Below are 14452 nucleotides of genomic sequence, written 5' to 3'. Positions count from 1 at the left end.
GTCTCCTCTGGCACCCCAGTGCAGTCCCCTCTGTGGGGAGCAGCAGCCCCAGAGCACAGCACACAACAGTGCAGGCCACAGCCGGAGCAGCTCCCTGCAGCCATGGCTTGGCTCTTTGTGGCAACCAAATGCTCCCTGTTTGCAGCTGTCCCTGGAGGATGGCCCCAGGGCAGAGCCCAGCCGGGCTCCCAGTGCATCCCCTGGAGCCTGGGGCAGACAGCGCTCGCAGAGCTGAGGTTCATGGTGAGCACCCAGAGCTGTGGCTCGCAGTCGGTGTTTGCAAGCGTTGTGATCTCATCTCCTGCAACCTGTGGGGAAAACGAGCTGTGCGGCCAGGCCAGCACCGCCCCTCTTGGCAGGGACGAGGCTGAAGGCCTTTCCTGTTGCCGAGGAGGCGGCATTAAGCCTTAGCGGGGCCTGGCACCTGTGGAGCCGGATCTCGCCCGCTGTCCGGGACTCGCTGCCCACCAACCGCCCCCACCCGCCGCGCTCCCTTCTGCAGGGACAGAAGGCTCTGGCTGTACCAGGCTTTCCATCACGTCTGTGTACCCATAGCTGTGGAACGCACATGGAGAGGGAAAGTGTCAGTCACGGTGCTTGCACACTCCTTCCTTTCCATACAGGACACATTCCTGCGCACCCCCTGTCAGGGTCTATTCAAAGGAGAGGCATGGATAGAGATTTCCCACAGAGCTCTGACTCTGGCGGAACTCACCTTGTCAGCCAGCAGCCAGGGCATTTTTTTCCCAGCTCTGTGTCAGTCGGTGCCCAAGAGCTGAAGGGAGCAGCATTTAGAAGCAGTTTCCAGATTTCTAGGCAGGCAGTGGAGCTGACAAGCATCCGTGCAACTCGCCGTGTTCATCAGGAGGGGCTGCTGCTTCTTTGGGAATACGGCACAATAGAGACACGAGACTTGGAAAAATCCCAGCTCTCTGTGGATTTGCGCAGGAGGAGGAGCAGCAGAAACACTTTGTGTCTGCTTGTGGGGACACAAGGTCCAAGGAGCGGGGCTGGCAGAGGGTGACCTGGGCCGCTGGCAGCTCAAGTCCCGTGTGTTGGGTCTGCCTGAGGGAAAGTTCATGGGCCTTCCAGGGCTGTGCTTTGCATTGGTAGCTGGACGGGTGCTGATAATAGAGCGGTGTTCTGGCTACTGCCCAGCAGCGCTGTCCCTCTGCCATTCCTTCCCCCATCAGAGGGGATGGGAGTGGGCAGGATCCTGGCAGGGGACACAGCCAGACCAGCGGACCCAAATCAGCCAAGGGGATGTTCCAACCATATGACTCCAGCTCAGATGTATAAAGCAAAGGGAGAGAGGAGGAAGGGCACCTTTTCCCCCAGAAGCTGAAGTTTCCCTGAGGGTTCCAGTTCCAAACTGTTGACCCTTTTTGGAGGCATAAGATTGTCACCTCATAGTCTTCCAGTCACCCTCGAGTTGTAGAATTTTAGAGCAGTCAAATCAATCAAGTTCACATTTTCTAGATATTGCTGTGTCATTTTCTTGATATCCACGTGAGAGGGGACACAGTGATGGATGGGTTTGCATGGGAGCTCCAGAGCCCCGGAATGGAGAGCCTGAGTGTCCCAGCAGGATTTGCAGGAGTGTGGGGCAGCTGGAAAGAAGATCGTGGGCAATATTCTCCTGCCTCCATCTTCCAAGGCAACTTTGATTCAGTCCCTGTCTGCACCATGCCATGGGGCCTCCAGAGGCCCAGGGAGGTGTCTGGGTGGCCCCAGAAGGCACTTGCAGAACCCTGGGGCACCAGGGAAGGGGTAGGAGCATCCCTGTGGTGCTGGGAGAGACACGCAGAGGGGGCCACCCCTGGTGCCCAGGCAAGAGCTGCATTCAGGCAGCCAAATTCATGCAGGGTCTGCCCGGGCGCTGCCAAGGACCTGTCCAGTGAGCTCCTGTCCTCTTTCACCTCTTTGTATTTTCTCTGTATTTCTTTGTATTTATCCTTATTATTATCTTTGTATTTGTTGACCCTCAAAATGCCATTAGAAATCATTTTCCCTCAAAATAAATACTGACTTATTTTAGTGTGCTGCTTTGGACAAATTTGCAGGAAAATATCCTCTGACAGAAGGCAGGTTACAACCAGCCCTCTCCCACCAGGTCTGGGAAAAAAATATTTTCCTCTGAGGAAAGTGAAAGAGAACCTATTTATTTAACAAACACACAGGAAAAGGATAATAATGCTGAATACTAAAACCTCTCGCTGTGGAGAGAAACCTGGGAAGATTTCAGAGTCCTTCTGTAGGTGTGCTCTCTCTCCTCCTCCTTGGAGCTGGGTTGGTGTCCTCCAGGGCCTCGGTGGAAAATTCTCCCGGTGTGTTCTGATGTTGAAACAGTCCAGAAGTGAAGAAGGGAAAAAGCCCAAGTCCCAGGAAAACAAACTTCAACTCTCCATCTCCCTCTGGAGAAAAGGAGCCGAAAGCGGACTGGAAAGCAAGCAGGGCGCTCCCTCCGCTCTTCTCGCTGCTGCAGCAGAACACAGAGGCGTGTGTGTCTGTGTCCTTGAACAACTGCTTTGAAAAGTTTGCTCGGTTTTTTCTCTCTCCCCCGTCGGGCTCAGTTTAAAGGCACAGAAAGGCACAGGATTGATTTCTGGGCAGAGAGCAGCGATAGGGGATACACATCATAAACTCACCCCCAGACAGGAATGTACAGAGTTGGAGAGCTCTACAGTCCTGTGTCTTTAGTTCCAAGGGTATGGAAGTGTCGATGGGTCCTTTGGTAATCGCACAGTTCTGTATCGGTTCCCGCCATGTGGAGCCATTTTTATACAGAAGTCAGTGTATTCACACAGCACAGATTGTTGTGTTTTCCTGTGTATCAATTTCTGTGTAAACCTGCATCCCGTTGTACAGTTTTATCGATGTATGAATTTCTGTGTAAAGCTGCGTGGCCTTGTAGAGTTTGGTTCAGGCTCTGTGGGTGTTGAGAGAGTTCGATGGATGTTTGGCTTTCTCTCCAGATGTGTATCTGTACAGGTATCACCGTGTGACCCATCAGACATTTAACTGTGTGAACCAAAAGGGATCTTTGTATCTTTCCATATGGAGAGCAGAGATGGAACAATCTGCAGGAAGCTTGTAACAGAATGTTGGGGTTTTGGGAGTTCTCCTGGGGTTTTCTTCTGTTAAAGGAATTTTCCCCATCCATGTTGCCACGGGGACAAATTACTGGGTGCTTAAGAAAAACAGAAAACCTGGCCATAGGGGTGGGGTGCATCTTGCTACTCTTTTTTTCACCTGGCTGTGTGGGCAGTCAGTCCCTGGCGTTTTGGATGACGGAGAGAGAGGCTGCTTCTTCGGCTGCTTTCCTTCTACCGGAGAGACCCCGGGATTCCCAAGCCCGCCTTCCCTGCCCCGCTGGGAGCCAGGCTGCGGCCGCCCTGCCGCTGCCATTGCTTCAAGCCTTCGCTGCTCTGTAGCCCGGCTCTCCCTGCCTGCCGAGACCTCCGGGGGTTCCCACCGCAGCTCCGGAACTTTGATACATCTTGTCTGCCATGCAGGATTTGTGCTCATCCCTGCTGTTCCAGCCTGCCGTTCCAGCCTGCCATTCCAGCCTGCTGTTCCCGAGGGTCCGGCTGGACATCGGGATCGGCTGCCCAGGGGGTTTTTGAAATCTTTGTTCCATCCCTTCCCGGGATCCCAGGCCGTCAGTGCCGTGTGCTCCCCGAGCTCGCTCCGGAGCGCCCCCTGCAGCCGTGGGGGAACCATCGCACCTGCCCTGCTCACCAGGAGCCGCCAGCGCCACTGCTGGCTGAGAGCAGAACTGCACCCAAGGGGAAACGGCCTGACAGCCAAGAAGGCTGGGACTGGGTTTGTGATTGTTTGCTGTTACTGCCATAGCTATTGCTGTTTGTTTGACTGGTTATACACATATAGATATATATTAGTAAAGAACTGTTATTCCTGTTCCTCATATCTTTGCCTATAAAGCTCCTTAATTTCAAAATTATAATAATTCAGAGGGAAGGGGGTTGCAATTTTTTTTCCTTCCATTTCAGGAGAGACTCCTGCCTTCCTTGGCAGACACCTGTCTTTCAAACCAAGACACTGGGAGCAACTGGGACCACAGTGGGGGCAAATGCTATCATACAGGGAGTGACTGGGTTCATACTGGAAGTGACTGGAGCCACATTGGACTCTTACTGAGAGTGAAAGCAACCATACTGGGTGTGACTGGGAGCCACTGGGACCACGCTGTGTGTGAGAAATGAGACAACTCTTAGTTAAAAATTAAAATAATTTATTAAAAATGGAAAAATTGAAAAATTACAAAAATTAGCAAAATATAAAAATTTGGGATCCTATGGCTCGATAGATGGTATGCCCCAGGAGCGCAGGGATTTTAGATCTTCTGGCTGAAACAGCACTAGAGCTCAGGTAGAGAAAAAGGACTTACAGTGCTAGGCTGGCTTTTGGCTGGTCCAAAAGCAAAAAAATATTTCTAAAGGCTCCTTAATAGGAGTAGGCTTTCCCACCACTATTTTTTTGTTTGTTTGTTTGTTTTAATAAATTGCATGCACTAATTCCCATCCATTTGCTGCAAATGATCCCCCAGGAAAGCTTCCACAAAGGGCCCCATAGCTGTGGCGGTTCTCTTCTAAAGCAGCCCAGGAACAGCTCCTGGGTTCAGGAGCAAAGCCTAAGCGGTTAGGAGCTTGCACTTCATTGCCAAGGGAATTGCTCTCTTGGCACACCGTCAAGGGTCACAGCAGAGAGCCAAGGCCTCTAATGGCAGGATTTGGAGCAAGAAAGTGCTTTCCCTCACTCCTGGGCAAGTTTTAGAAGTACTTGTGAGGCTCCCTGCCAGCCTGCAATTTGCAGGTTGTCTCGGCTGAAGCAGCAAGCTGAGGAAATGACAGTGTCCAATGCCACGCGCTCTCCCGTGGAGGGAACGCAACCCCTGCAGGTTACGTTGCAAATACTCTCCAGCCGCCAGCGAGTGCAGACACCCCCTTTTTAGCTGATGCTGTTGGCAGGAGCTTTAGCAAAGGAGCGGCACCTTAATGGCACTTTTGCTCCCAAATCTGCTTCATCACTACAAACGAGCATCAAGAGCAAAGTGAAGCAAAAGCCGTGTGATGGCTACCCCCAGGATAAACCTTTACTTACGAGTCAGGTGGGTCAGGAAGTAGCCGGAATACGCCACAGAAAAAACCGTGCAAACCGCGGCACAGACTTGCCCGATCATTCTAGCAGTGCTGTGCGGGTTTGCACACTGAATGCCACCCGGGGGAAAAACCAAGACTCCTCTCGGGGTGCAGGCCGTCTGCTGAGAACGCCTCAGTCACGAGGGTCCTCCTGCAGCGAGCGAGCCAAAGAGCTGCTCTGGACAAGGAGGCCTCGCGCGCGCCGGGACAACGTCGCGCTGACAGCACTGTGATGCGGCCCGGCTCCCTTGATGTCACAATAGCAGCCGCTCTGGCTCTGTTGGCGTAGTTACGCCCGGCAACCGAAATCTTCTGTACAGCTGACGCAAAAGAAAAGCCTGGGAAGATCTCCTCAGTCATAAAGCAGGAGAAAAAATCCTTACCGTCCATAAGCCAGTGCTCAAGGCATCCCGGGGTAACTCCGAAAATGCACCGATCCAGCAGGCCCCCAAGAAATCCAAGCAAACGTGGCTTTTCCTCCCCAAGGCTTTGACTAAAAGCAAGTGTGCTTGTTCCTGCTGGCATCTTTGTTGCTTCTGAAAGCCCTAACTGCTTTGATGACATTTAGGGGACAAAAGAAGCCAAGGAAATCAGTTTCCAGGAGTACTGCAGTGCGCAGTTGCTTCTTGAGCACGTAGGTGCATGCTGACCTTTGCTCGGACTCACTTTGGAGCCTGACCTCCCTTTCTGGCAGGGAGGTGTTGGCTTGTCTCCTGACACAAAGCTCCTCTCTTCCTGCTTGCTCTTTCTTTGGCACCTTAACGTCGGACAACATGCAGAAGAGCTGCGCGCTGATTCTCGGGCTGCCACAGTTTTGTTGTGTTGCAGCTCTGGCAGCAGCCTGCGGCTACCGCTCTGCGGTGGCCTGCAGGTGCCGAGCCCAAAGAAGGCCCGTTTCAAGCAGTCAAAAGCTGCAGCCTCACAGATGTTTGCCCAGGCTCCATGCTCCCTGTAAGATTCCTTGCAGACATTTGGATAGCCACATCCCAAAGAAAATGAGATGCAGTCATTCCCTTCTCTGTCAAAAGCTCCAGTTAAAGGCAGGAGCCAGCTTGAAAGAGGAGAGCAAGTACTGAGTGGGAGAGGGAAACGAGTGCATGCAACTCCTCTGGAAACCAACTCTGCTTGCCCATGCACGAATGACTCTGGGCTTAGCTCTCTTTTCTGGTGACTCAGCACAGACACGTCCTGTCTGCTGGGGGACAACTGCTGCAGTGTCTTTGAGGAGCTTCACACTGGGCTCTTCACACGTCGGATGCTGCGGGTGCCATTTGAAAATCGATGCAATGGCTGAAAGGCCCAGCTGCACCTTGAAATTCTGTTGCTGAAAAACTGCAGTAATTTACCAGGGTAATTCCCCCAATTTGAAAGCGTCTCGTTTTCCCCATCTCCTAGAGAGCTAACGTCAACCAGCCAGTTGTAGAGCTTACAGAAGGAAGAATGAGGCCTTAGCAGGGAAAGCCGAGCGTAGGCCCTCGGACTCCCTTGAGCAGAGCGCGTTAGTGCCCCAAAAGGACCAGAGAGGGAAGCGTTTGGGGGACGTGCCATTTCAGCCCTCCTTGGCTCTTGGATGCCACGTGACCGCCAGGAAAGGGGAACAAGCGGGGCCTGCTCCCTCCTCCTGCCCCTCCCTGAGGGGCGGCTGGCGCTGGGGGATGCCAGGGCACGGGGGGCGGGTGGGGGGGCAACATCTCCGCAGGGCGGGCGGAGCGGGAGCGGCCACGGGGCGCGTGGGGCGGGGCAGGGCCCCTCTGTGAGGGGGGAGAGCCTTGGGCCGCTGGGAAGCAGCGCAAAGCCATGAACAGGACAGCCCGTCCAGAGCGCACGGCTTCGAAGGCGCTGTCCAGCTTAGGCCCAGTGTGGCAAGGAAGGGAATCTTCCAGGGTTCTGAAGGTTTTACAGCCTTTTATTGCCAGTCCTGCTGAAACCAAGGGCTGAAACCAAGGGTCTTCCAGCTACTTCTTCATCTTCATCTTCATCTTCATCTTCATCTTCATCTTCATCATTCTGTCCTCCTGGTGACCTGTTCAGGCTGACAGCTCATGCCTGGTCCAGTTCTGCTGAGTCCCAGCTTTTTCTTTCATAGCTTAATCATCAGGATGACGATTGGTCCATTTCTAGCTCCAGGATAGTTCTCAGCTTCCCTACATCAGCAATACTCTACTCTTAGCTAAACAATGCTCCTTTAATGAAACTTTCTGGGGACTGGAGTCCTAACGAAAACCAGCTAAGCTAAGAAAATCTCAAAACCATAAACTTCCTAACTATGGAACAGCTAAATTATAAAACTCAGGGGATGGCCGAATCTTCTCTTAAATACGGTACATCCCCTCTTCACTCCTCTGGGCTGGCGGGGCACCAAGGCCTCCTCAGGCGCAAGCGTCTCCTCTCCAATCTTCCTGCACTTGCTTGGCTGAGATGATCAGAGCAGCCAGGCTGGAGGCAGGATCGCCTGAGGTCACAAATGGATGCTGCCCAAAGGAAAAACACAACCAAAAGGAACCATGACTTCCCAAGATCACGTCCAACAGGCTCAAGCAGGGCTCCTCTGCTACCAGGAAGACGCGCAAAGAGGACCGAGGGCACCATCTGCCCCTCCGCCTTCCGCTCCCGGACCTGTCTCGCCCAGGCCCACGTGGCCCACAGTCCTCTTCGGCCCTTCATGCAGGTGTCCACAGCTCGCAGGGCTTTTTGCCGCTTTGCTTTTTCTTACCTTCAGGAGTTCCTGGGCAGACCAGCGCCTGTCCTCGTCTGTCTGCAGGCAGCAGCGGAGAAAGTCGCGCAGGAGAGCCGAGTGGTGCCTGGGGTTTTGCAGTTTTGGGGCCCCGTTCCTTTCTATCAGTTCAAAAACCTACCAAAAAGGGAAGCGGACACTCTACCTGCTCCTTTCCTAGCCACAACAGCTCTCTCTGCACAGAGCCACACTTTGAAGCTGCACCTTACCCTGAGACGGGGTTCCCTCTGGTAAGGAGCTTCCCCTTCCACCATTTCCAGCCCCACGATCCCCAGTGACCAGATGTCCACTTTGGGGCCGTAGGCTTCTCCTCTCACGACTTCTGGCGCCATCCAGCTGGGAGTGCCGACGCTGGAGCTGCACTTGTCGTGCTCAGGGGTGAGCTGAGCACAGAGGCCAAAGTCAGCTGCGGAGAAAAACAAACCCTGTCAAAGCCAGCTACAACTGGCAAACCCAGCCAAAGAATTGCCCGCTCAAAGCCTGACAAGGCCACGGTGAATCTAGCTGGAAAAGCAGCAGTGCTCTGCTTCCGCGGGGCTGTAGCCAGGGAAACAAGGCATTGGCCTCTTCAAAAACGCCCTCAGGTTTGGCGCACTGGCCAAGCAGTGCTTCTGGAGAACTGGCAGTTACCCCAGAGCAGCCCCAGAGCGCATCCCGGGAACGCTGCGCCGGACCAAGGATACCCACCCAGTTTGACAGATCCGTCCGTGCTCACAAGAATGTTGCAGCTTTTGACGTCTCTGTGGATGACTCGGCGGGAATGAAGGAAATGCAGTCCTTGCAGGCACTGAGAGAGAGAGGAGAAAGGGAAGGGTGAAGGTTCAGGACCTGATTTCATCCCGCAAGAAAGGAACGGGCTGGACGAGAGTGACAGCTTTCTCAGGGAATTGGGAGCCAGGGCGCAGCATCCTAGTGCTGTCAAGAGGAAGAGCTTGCTGCTTCAACACTCTTACGCGTGTTCTATCTTTCCAAGCAAAGGCACATCTGAGCTTCCAAAAGCCCCTCCTCCCTTCGGTACGTAGCGCGTGCCCTTTGGCTGGGGGGCGGCATGGCAAAGATTTTCTTGGTAGCCTTGTGGCAGCAGAGGAGGAAGCAGCACGTTAGACCTGTTCCAGAATCCAACGCCATCTGGGCTGCAATGCTATCCTTTGAAGCTGAGGACATCTCCTTTGCCCTTAGCTTGAAATTCTGCCACCAGCGTTCAGGCTTGGAGCGGCAAGGAATGCAGGACACACAGACAGGCTCCAGGCAAACGTTGAGAGGCAAAGCTGGCAAGAGGAAACAAGTGCGACACAGCGAGCGAGCCAGCGAGCCAGCGAGCGCGAGCGCCCCAGCACAACGGCAGCACGTAAGAGTGCGAGAACGGAGCCTAGGAAGTGCGGGGACACTGGCAGGCAGTTGGCTTCAGATGTTCTTTCTTCTGCGTGTCGTGACAGCAACAGCAAAGCAAGGCCGTGAGCAAGAAATCTCTGCTGTTCTTAACCACCAGTTGACAAGGGCCAACAGGCCAGGGGAAGCACAAGCGGCATCCCTCACCTCCCGACAGACAGCGCCTATCTGTCCTTCCTCGAGGTACACTGCCCCGACTACATCATACAACGTGCCGCCGTCCATGAACTCCATCGCCAGCCAGAGCTCTCCATCGACCAGGTAGCTGAAAGAAGAAAAGCCCGGCATGGAGAGAGAGGACCTGGGCACAGCCCAGTCACCCGAGGGGCTGACCCAGCTTTCTGGAAGTGCTCTCCAAGCTGCATTTGCCAGAGGAGATTCTTGCAGACCAAGTGCAACCTCCTCCCACGCACTGGAGGAGAGAAATCCTAAACAGCTCCATTTTCTGCCAGTGACCAAAGGGGTTTGCCACTTTGGGCTTGCAGTATCCTAAAGGAACACTGACATGAGAATAGCCCCACCTGTCTAAGTAGGACACAATATTGGGGTTCCTACTGTCCCTCATGGCCACGATTTCATTGACAGCCAGCTCCTCGGACATCTCCTCTTGAAGAGCCATTTTCTTGATGGCCACCTAAAAGGACATTGAGAGACCGTTGACTTGAGAAGCCGCTCGTCGCACGAGATCCCCAGGAACACGCAGCGAGTGCTTGTGCAATGACGCAGCCCAGCTGTGCCAAAGGGCAGAGCTTAGGAGAAGGACCGAAGCCCGTCCCAAATGCCGTCTGCAGGCTGCTGAGCCTAGGCTGTGCTTCAGAGGAGCAGCCTCTGCCGCAGAGATGGAGCGGCCACCCAAAGCTCCAGCCAAGGCTCGCAGCCGCGGCGAAAGCGCTCCAGAGCTGCAAAATCTGCTGGGGGCATTGACACTTTACCTGTTGTCCTGTGCTGGCGTCGAGGGCTTTATAAACAGCTCCAAAACCCCTAGAAAGAAAACGGCAGCAGAAAAAGCCCTTTAGTCCCTGGCGGTGAAAGCCAGCCTAGGCGGGAGATCTCCCCAGGCTGCCTGGAGCATTTGGAAAACGCCTGGCTGCAGCGCCTCCCCCGCCAATAGCACAAGAGCCCAGCAGCCCTCTGCCACGCAGGGTGTCCAGGAGAAAACTGAGGCCCAGTGTGAACACCAAGGGCTGCTACAAATCTCCAAGGCACACGCCCGATTGCTTCCGTTCCCAGCCTAAGGGGGACCCTTTGGAAAAACTGGAGAAGAAGAACTTGGAAAACTCTGCCTTTGAGAAGTGTTATCTGCCAGCTCTCGGGTGACAAGGTGCTCTGGTAGGCCGGCAGGGGCGGGACATCTTCCAGGCCCTGCTCCTTGCTGCAAGCAAGGCAGACCTTGCCAGCACCAGGTTGTCTTTGATGATGCCTTCTGACTGCTCTGACTGAGCAGTCCTGAGAGGTGGCAGGAAGGTAAAGCCGGAGTCTGACCGTGTTCGCAGCTTGCCTGACTTCACGCTTGACGCTGCACCGGCCAAATGACCGGGCCCGTGGTTTTGCGTAAGGAGCAGGCGTCAGACTTACCCTCGTCCGAGTTCTTCAAACGCCGAGTATTTCCTCCTCGGCTCGCCCAGACTCACAATGCTCCCTGAAAGACAAAAGCAGTGCAAGGTGCTCACTTTCAAAGGGAGATGCCGCTCCCCAGACGATCCAAGATGCAGCCCCACTGTCGGGAGCTCTGTGCCCATTGCAGTCACTTGGCTTCCAGCCGCTGAGAACAGCGAGCGGGAGGGCCATCTTCTCTGCCTTTCAGCAGTTGGCCTTTCCAAGAAGGACTTCACGGCTCTCAAGCACAGCAGCTCATGTGATAAGCCAGAACGAAGGGCCTTTAGGAACTGGGCCCTCCGAGTTAAGGAAGGGCCTCCGCGGCCTCTGCAGTGGCACCTGCCGTCACCGGCAGGGCCACTTAGGAGAACAGTGTGCAGCAGTGAGAGGAGGAGCGAGAACAGTCGTAAAAAGGGCAGCCAGAGAAGAGCTGGGGCCCGAGAGCTCCCTGGGGCCCAGTCACCCGCTAGGTGCCAGCCTTCTGCTCAACAGAAACAATCTCTGCTTTTGTCTTTGGCACAGAGGGCAGCCCAGGAAAAGTCAAGCCAGTGCCAGCTGCCCTCAGAGGCAGCGGGAACACGCCGAGCGCTCTCTTGCTGCCTCAAAGCACAGCAACAGGTTCTTGGAGGGAGGCCTAAATGCCTCTGTGACACTAAAGCGAGGAGGAACTTCAGAGACCCGCAGAAAACACACCGCTCTGGCAGACCAGAAATACACCAGACGTACTCAGTCTCTTCAGGCTCTGCTCCTCTCTCATCTCCGGCTGCTGGGCTGGGCTGCTGAACGAAGTGCTGGCACGTGGGGGAGTGCTGGCTGCTGCAGAGCGCGCCGGTGAAGCGGCACGTTGGACGGCAGAGCGCGCGTCAAGAGAGAGCTGGGACAAGAAAGGATTGCCCGTCAGAAAGGCGGCTGGCACAGATGCCCTGCAGAGCACACGGCAAAAGGAAGGCTGTCAGCCACCGCCAGGCCTCTTTGGCTGGGGGGGTTTTGCATGTCCCCTTCTCAAAGGCAACGGGCAAAGCCCAAAGGCTGCTGTGATACAGCAGCACATGGCCAGGTTCATGCTACATTTTATCGATTTTCTGCAAGACCACTGCAACAAGGTATTGACGAGCTTGCAAAGATCCAGCAAGAGGTGGGAGCAGGGCCCCAGAGCCTTGTTGCTTTCCTCCTGCTGTGTTCCCCTGGGCAATGAAGTCACCCTCGAGTGGGCATGGTAGCGTCTGACCAGAAGGCCAGTCTGCTCTATGTTGTGCCTGAAGCTAATTGGTCCCTCCCAGGGGCCAGTGTCTCCTAAGTATCCTGCAAGGCTCTCAACTGAGTCTTTGGACCGTCTCTGTCCACTGACCACGGGGAGCCTGCACGGACACCGTGCACCGAGGGGCTCACTTCTACGCTGGCAACAATTGAAAGGCACAATGCTGCCTCTCGTCTGATCCCAAAGACATTCTCAGGCCCTCTCAGCGTCCCAGCAAAATGGCGCTCAAATGGGAAAGTTCAGAAGCCATTTGCCAGGGGTGCCTGGCCTGGCTGAAGCAGCACTACGTCATGGCAGGCACACAGCCCCCAGCATCTTCAGGCACGAGCGGCAAGGGCTGGCTCGTCAGAAACTTGAAGCTCGGCCCTCCACCAAAGGCAGTGCCAACCACAGGCGCCACTTACTGGCTCTGCACGTTCAGGCCGTGGATGGACACCAGCTGGAGGCTTCTTGTCATTTGGCTCCTCTTCCGCATCTTCCTCAGCAAGAGAGGGAGCCAGAGGAGCTGCTGACCCTGCTGGTGAGCCCTGCAGACAGACAGCAGTGAGAGGGACAGGGAGCAGCCAGTCCTTTAGGAGCTGCTTTCTTGTCAGCTCCGTAAGCTGCTTTCTTTTCACCCAGACTAAGGGGAAATCAGAAACTTTGATCAAAGTGGGATTCTGAGTCGTGAAATTCACCCTCTTAAGGTGGGCAAATTAGGTGGTGCTCCGTCTTGCTGTGCATTTGATCCTCCACCCTGGCTAGAATCAGCAAGACACCTTTGGCCTGCCACACTTGCCTTTCATCTCTTGAAAGGCTCTTCAATGGAAAATTAGGAAAGAGCCAGTGCTCCCTTTGCTGCTGCTGATGCCAACACCGACTTGGCCTTTCTTTCCGCCTCCCAGGCTGGCACTCTACACTCTACCACAACAGGCCAAGCTCACAGCTTGCCGCACAATTCTTACATGCCAGCAAGGTCAGAGGTTCCTTTGCCACTCACCAAAGGACGGGCTTGTCTCCATCCGCGTGTGAGGTGACCTGCAGAGAGCAAGGCAAAAGGAACCAGATGCCGTTAGAAAAGTGCCTGTGCTGGGGAGTCCCACAGGACAAGTCAGTCCCAACAGAGAGCATTTTCCTTTCCCAACATCCCTCCAGGAGCAACACAAGATTTTCCCACTGCAAGCAAGAGAACAACAAGGACACTATACTAGGCTCTCTCTACTTTTGTCGCTGAAGAAACAGAAACACGATCACAGAAATGCCAAGTGGCCTTTAAGTCAGAGCTTCTGTTCTGCCCAACAGCTCAAGCAGCTTTTTCCTCTTCTCTTTTCTGCAACCTTTCTTTTCTGGTTTTTTGTTGTTGTTGTTGTTGTTGGGTTGTTTTTAATTTGGTTTTTGTTTGTTTGTTTATTTTTTAAATAAATTGCATGCACTAATTCCCATCCATTTGCTGCAAATGATCCCCCAGGAAAGCTTCCACAAAGGGCCCCATAGCTGTGGTGGTTCTCTTCTAAAGCAGCCCAGGAACAGCTCCTGGGTTCAGGAGCAAAGCCTAAGCGGTTAGGAGCTTGCACTTCATTGCCAAGGGAATTGCTCTCTTGGCACACCGTCAAGGGTCATAGCAGAGAGCCAAGGCCTCTAATGGCAGGATTTGGAGCAAGAAAGTGCTTTCCCTCACTCCTGGGCAAGTTTTAGAAGTACTTGTGAGGCTCCCTGCCAGCCTGCAATTTGCAGTTGTCTCGGCTGAAGCAGCAAGCTGAGGAAATGACAGTGTCCAATGCCACGCGCTCTCCCGTGGAGGGAACGCAACCCCTGCAGGTTACGTTGCAAATACTCTCCAGCCGCCAGCGAGTGCAGACACCCCCTTTTTAGCTGATGCTGTTGGCAGGAGCTTTAGCAAAGGAGCGGCACCTTAATGGCACTTTTGCTCCCAAATCTGCTTCATCACTACAAACGAGCATCAAGAGCAAAGTGAAGCAAAAGCCGTGTGATGGCTACCCCCAGGATAAACCTTTACTTACGAGTCAGGTGGGTCAGGAAGTAGCCGGAATACGCCACAGAAAAAACCGTGCAAACCGCGGCACAGACTTGCCCGATCATTCTAGCAGTGCTGTGCGGGTTTGCACACTGAATGCCACCCGGGGGAAAAACCAAGACTCCTCTCGGGGTGCAGGCCGTCTGCTGAGAACGCCTCAGTCACGAGGGTCCTCCTGCAGCGAGCGAGCCAAAGAGCTGCTCTGGACAAGGAGGCCTCGCGCGCGCCGGGACAACGTCGCGCTGACAGCACTGTGATGCGGCCCGGCTCCCTTGACGTCACAATAGCAGCCGCTCTGG

At 54.4% G+C, this 14452-nt stretch overlaps 1 protein-coding gene across 1 annotated transcript; it reads right to left on the bottom strand.

Annotated features, from left to right (window-relative positions):
* Window positions 1-7531: 7531 nt before the first annotated feature.
* On the bottom strand, window positions 7532-14218 carry LOC138101499 (serine/threonine-protein kinase PAK 3-like). Its single transcript, XM_068999272.1, has 12 exons — window positions 14140-14218; window positions 13119-13156; window positions 12544-12666; window positions 11608-11755; window positions 10861-10924; window positions 10218-10266; window positions 9807-9919; window positions 9433-9550; window positions 8584-8683; window positions 8106-8302; window positions 7876-8013; window positions 7532-7633 (listed from the first exon to the last, which is right to left on the bottom strand). The coding sequence occupies exons 1-12, from the start codon at window positions 14216-14218 to the stop codon at window positions 7532-7534; spliced, it is 1269 nt and encodes a 422-aa protein (XP_068855373.1).
* Window positions 14219-14452: the final 234 nt, after the last annotated feature.

This window comes from Aphelocoma coerulescens, unplaced genomic scaffold, assembly GCF_041296385.1.
Source record: "Aphelocoma coerulescens isolate FSJ_1873_10779 unplaced genomic scaffold, UR_Acoe_1.0 HiC_scaffold_312, whole genome shotgun sequence".
NCBI lineage: Eukaryota > Metazoa > Chordata > Aves > Passeriformes > Corvidae > Aphelocoma > Aphelocoma coerulescens.
Note: the sequence above shows the minus strand (reverse complement) of the source record. Positions and strands in the feature narration are given on the sequence as shown.

Excerpts from the sequence above, each read along its gene's own strand:
- LOC138101499 (XM_068999272.1), bottom strand. The coding sequence starts at position 14,218 with ATGATCGGGCAAGTCTGTGCCGCGGTTTGCACGGTTTTTTCTGTGGCG. Across the intron at positions 9,920-10,217 it reads ACGCCAGCACAGGACAACAG|GTGGCCATCAAGAAAATGGC; the intron begins GTAAAGTGTCAA and ends ATGTCCTTTTAG. Across the intron at positions 7,634-7,875 it reads CTGCCCAGGAACTCCTGAAG|CATCCATTTGTGACCTCAGG; the intron begins GTAAGAAAAAGC and ends TCCTTTGGGCAG.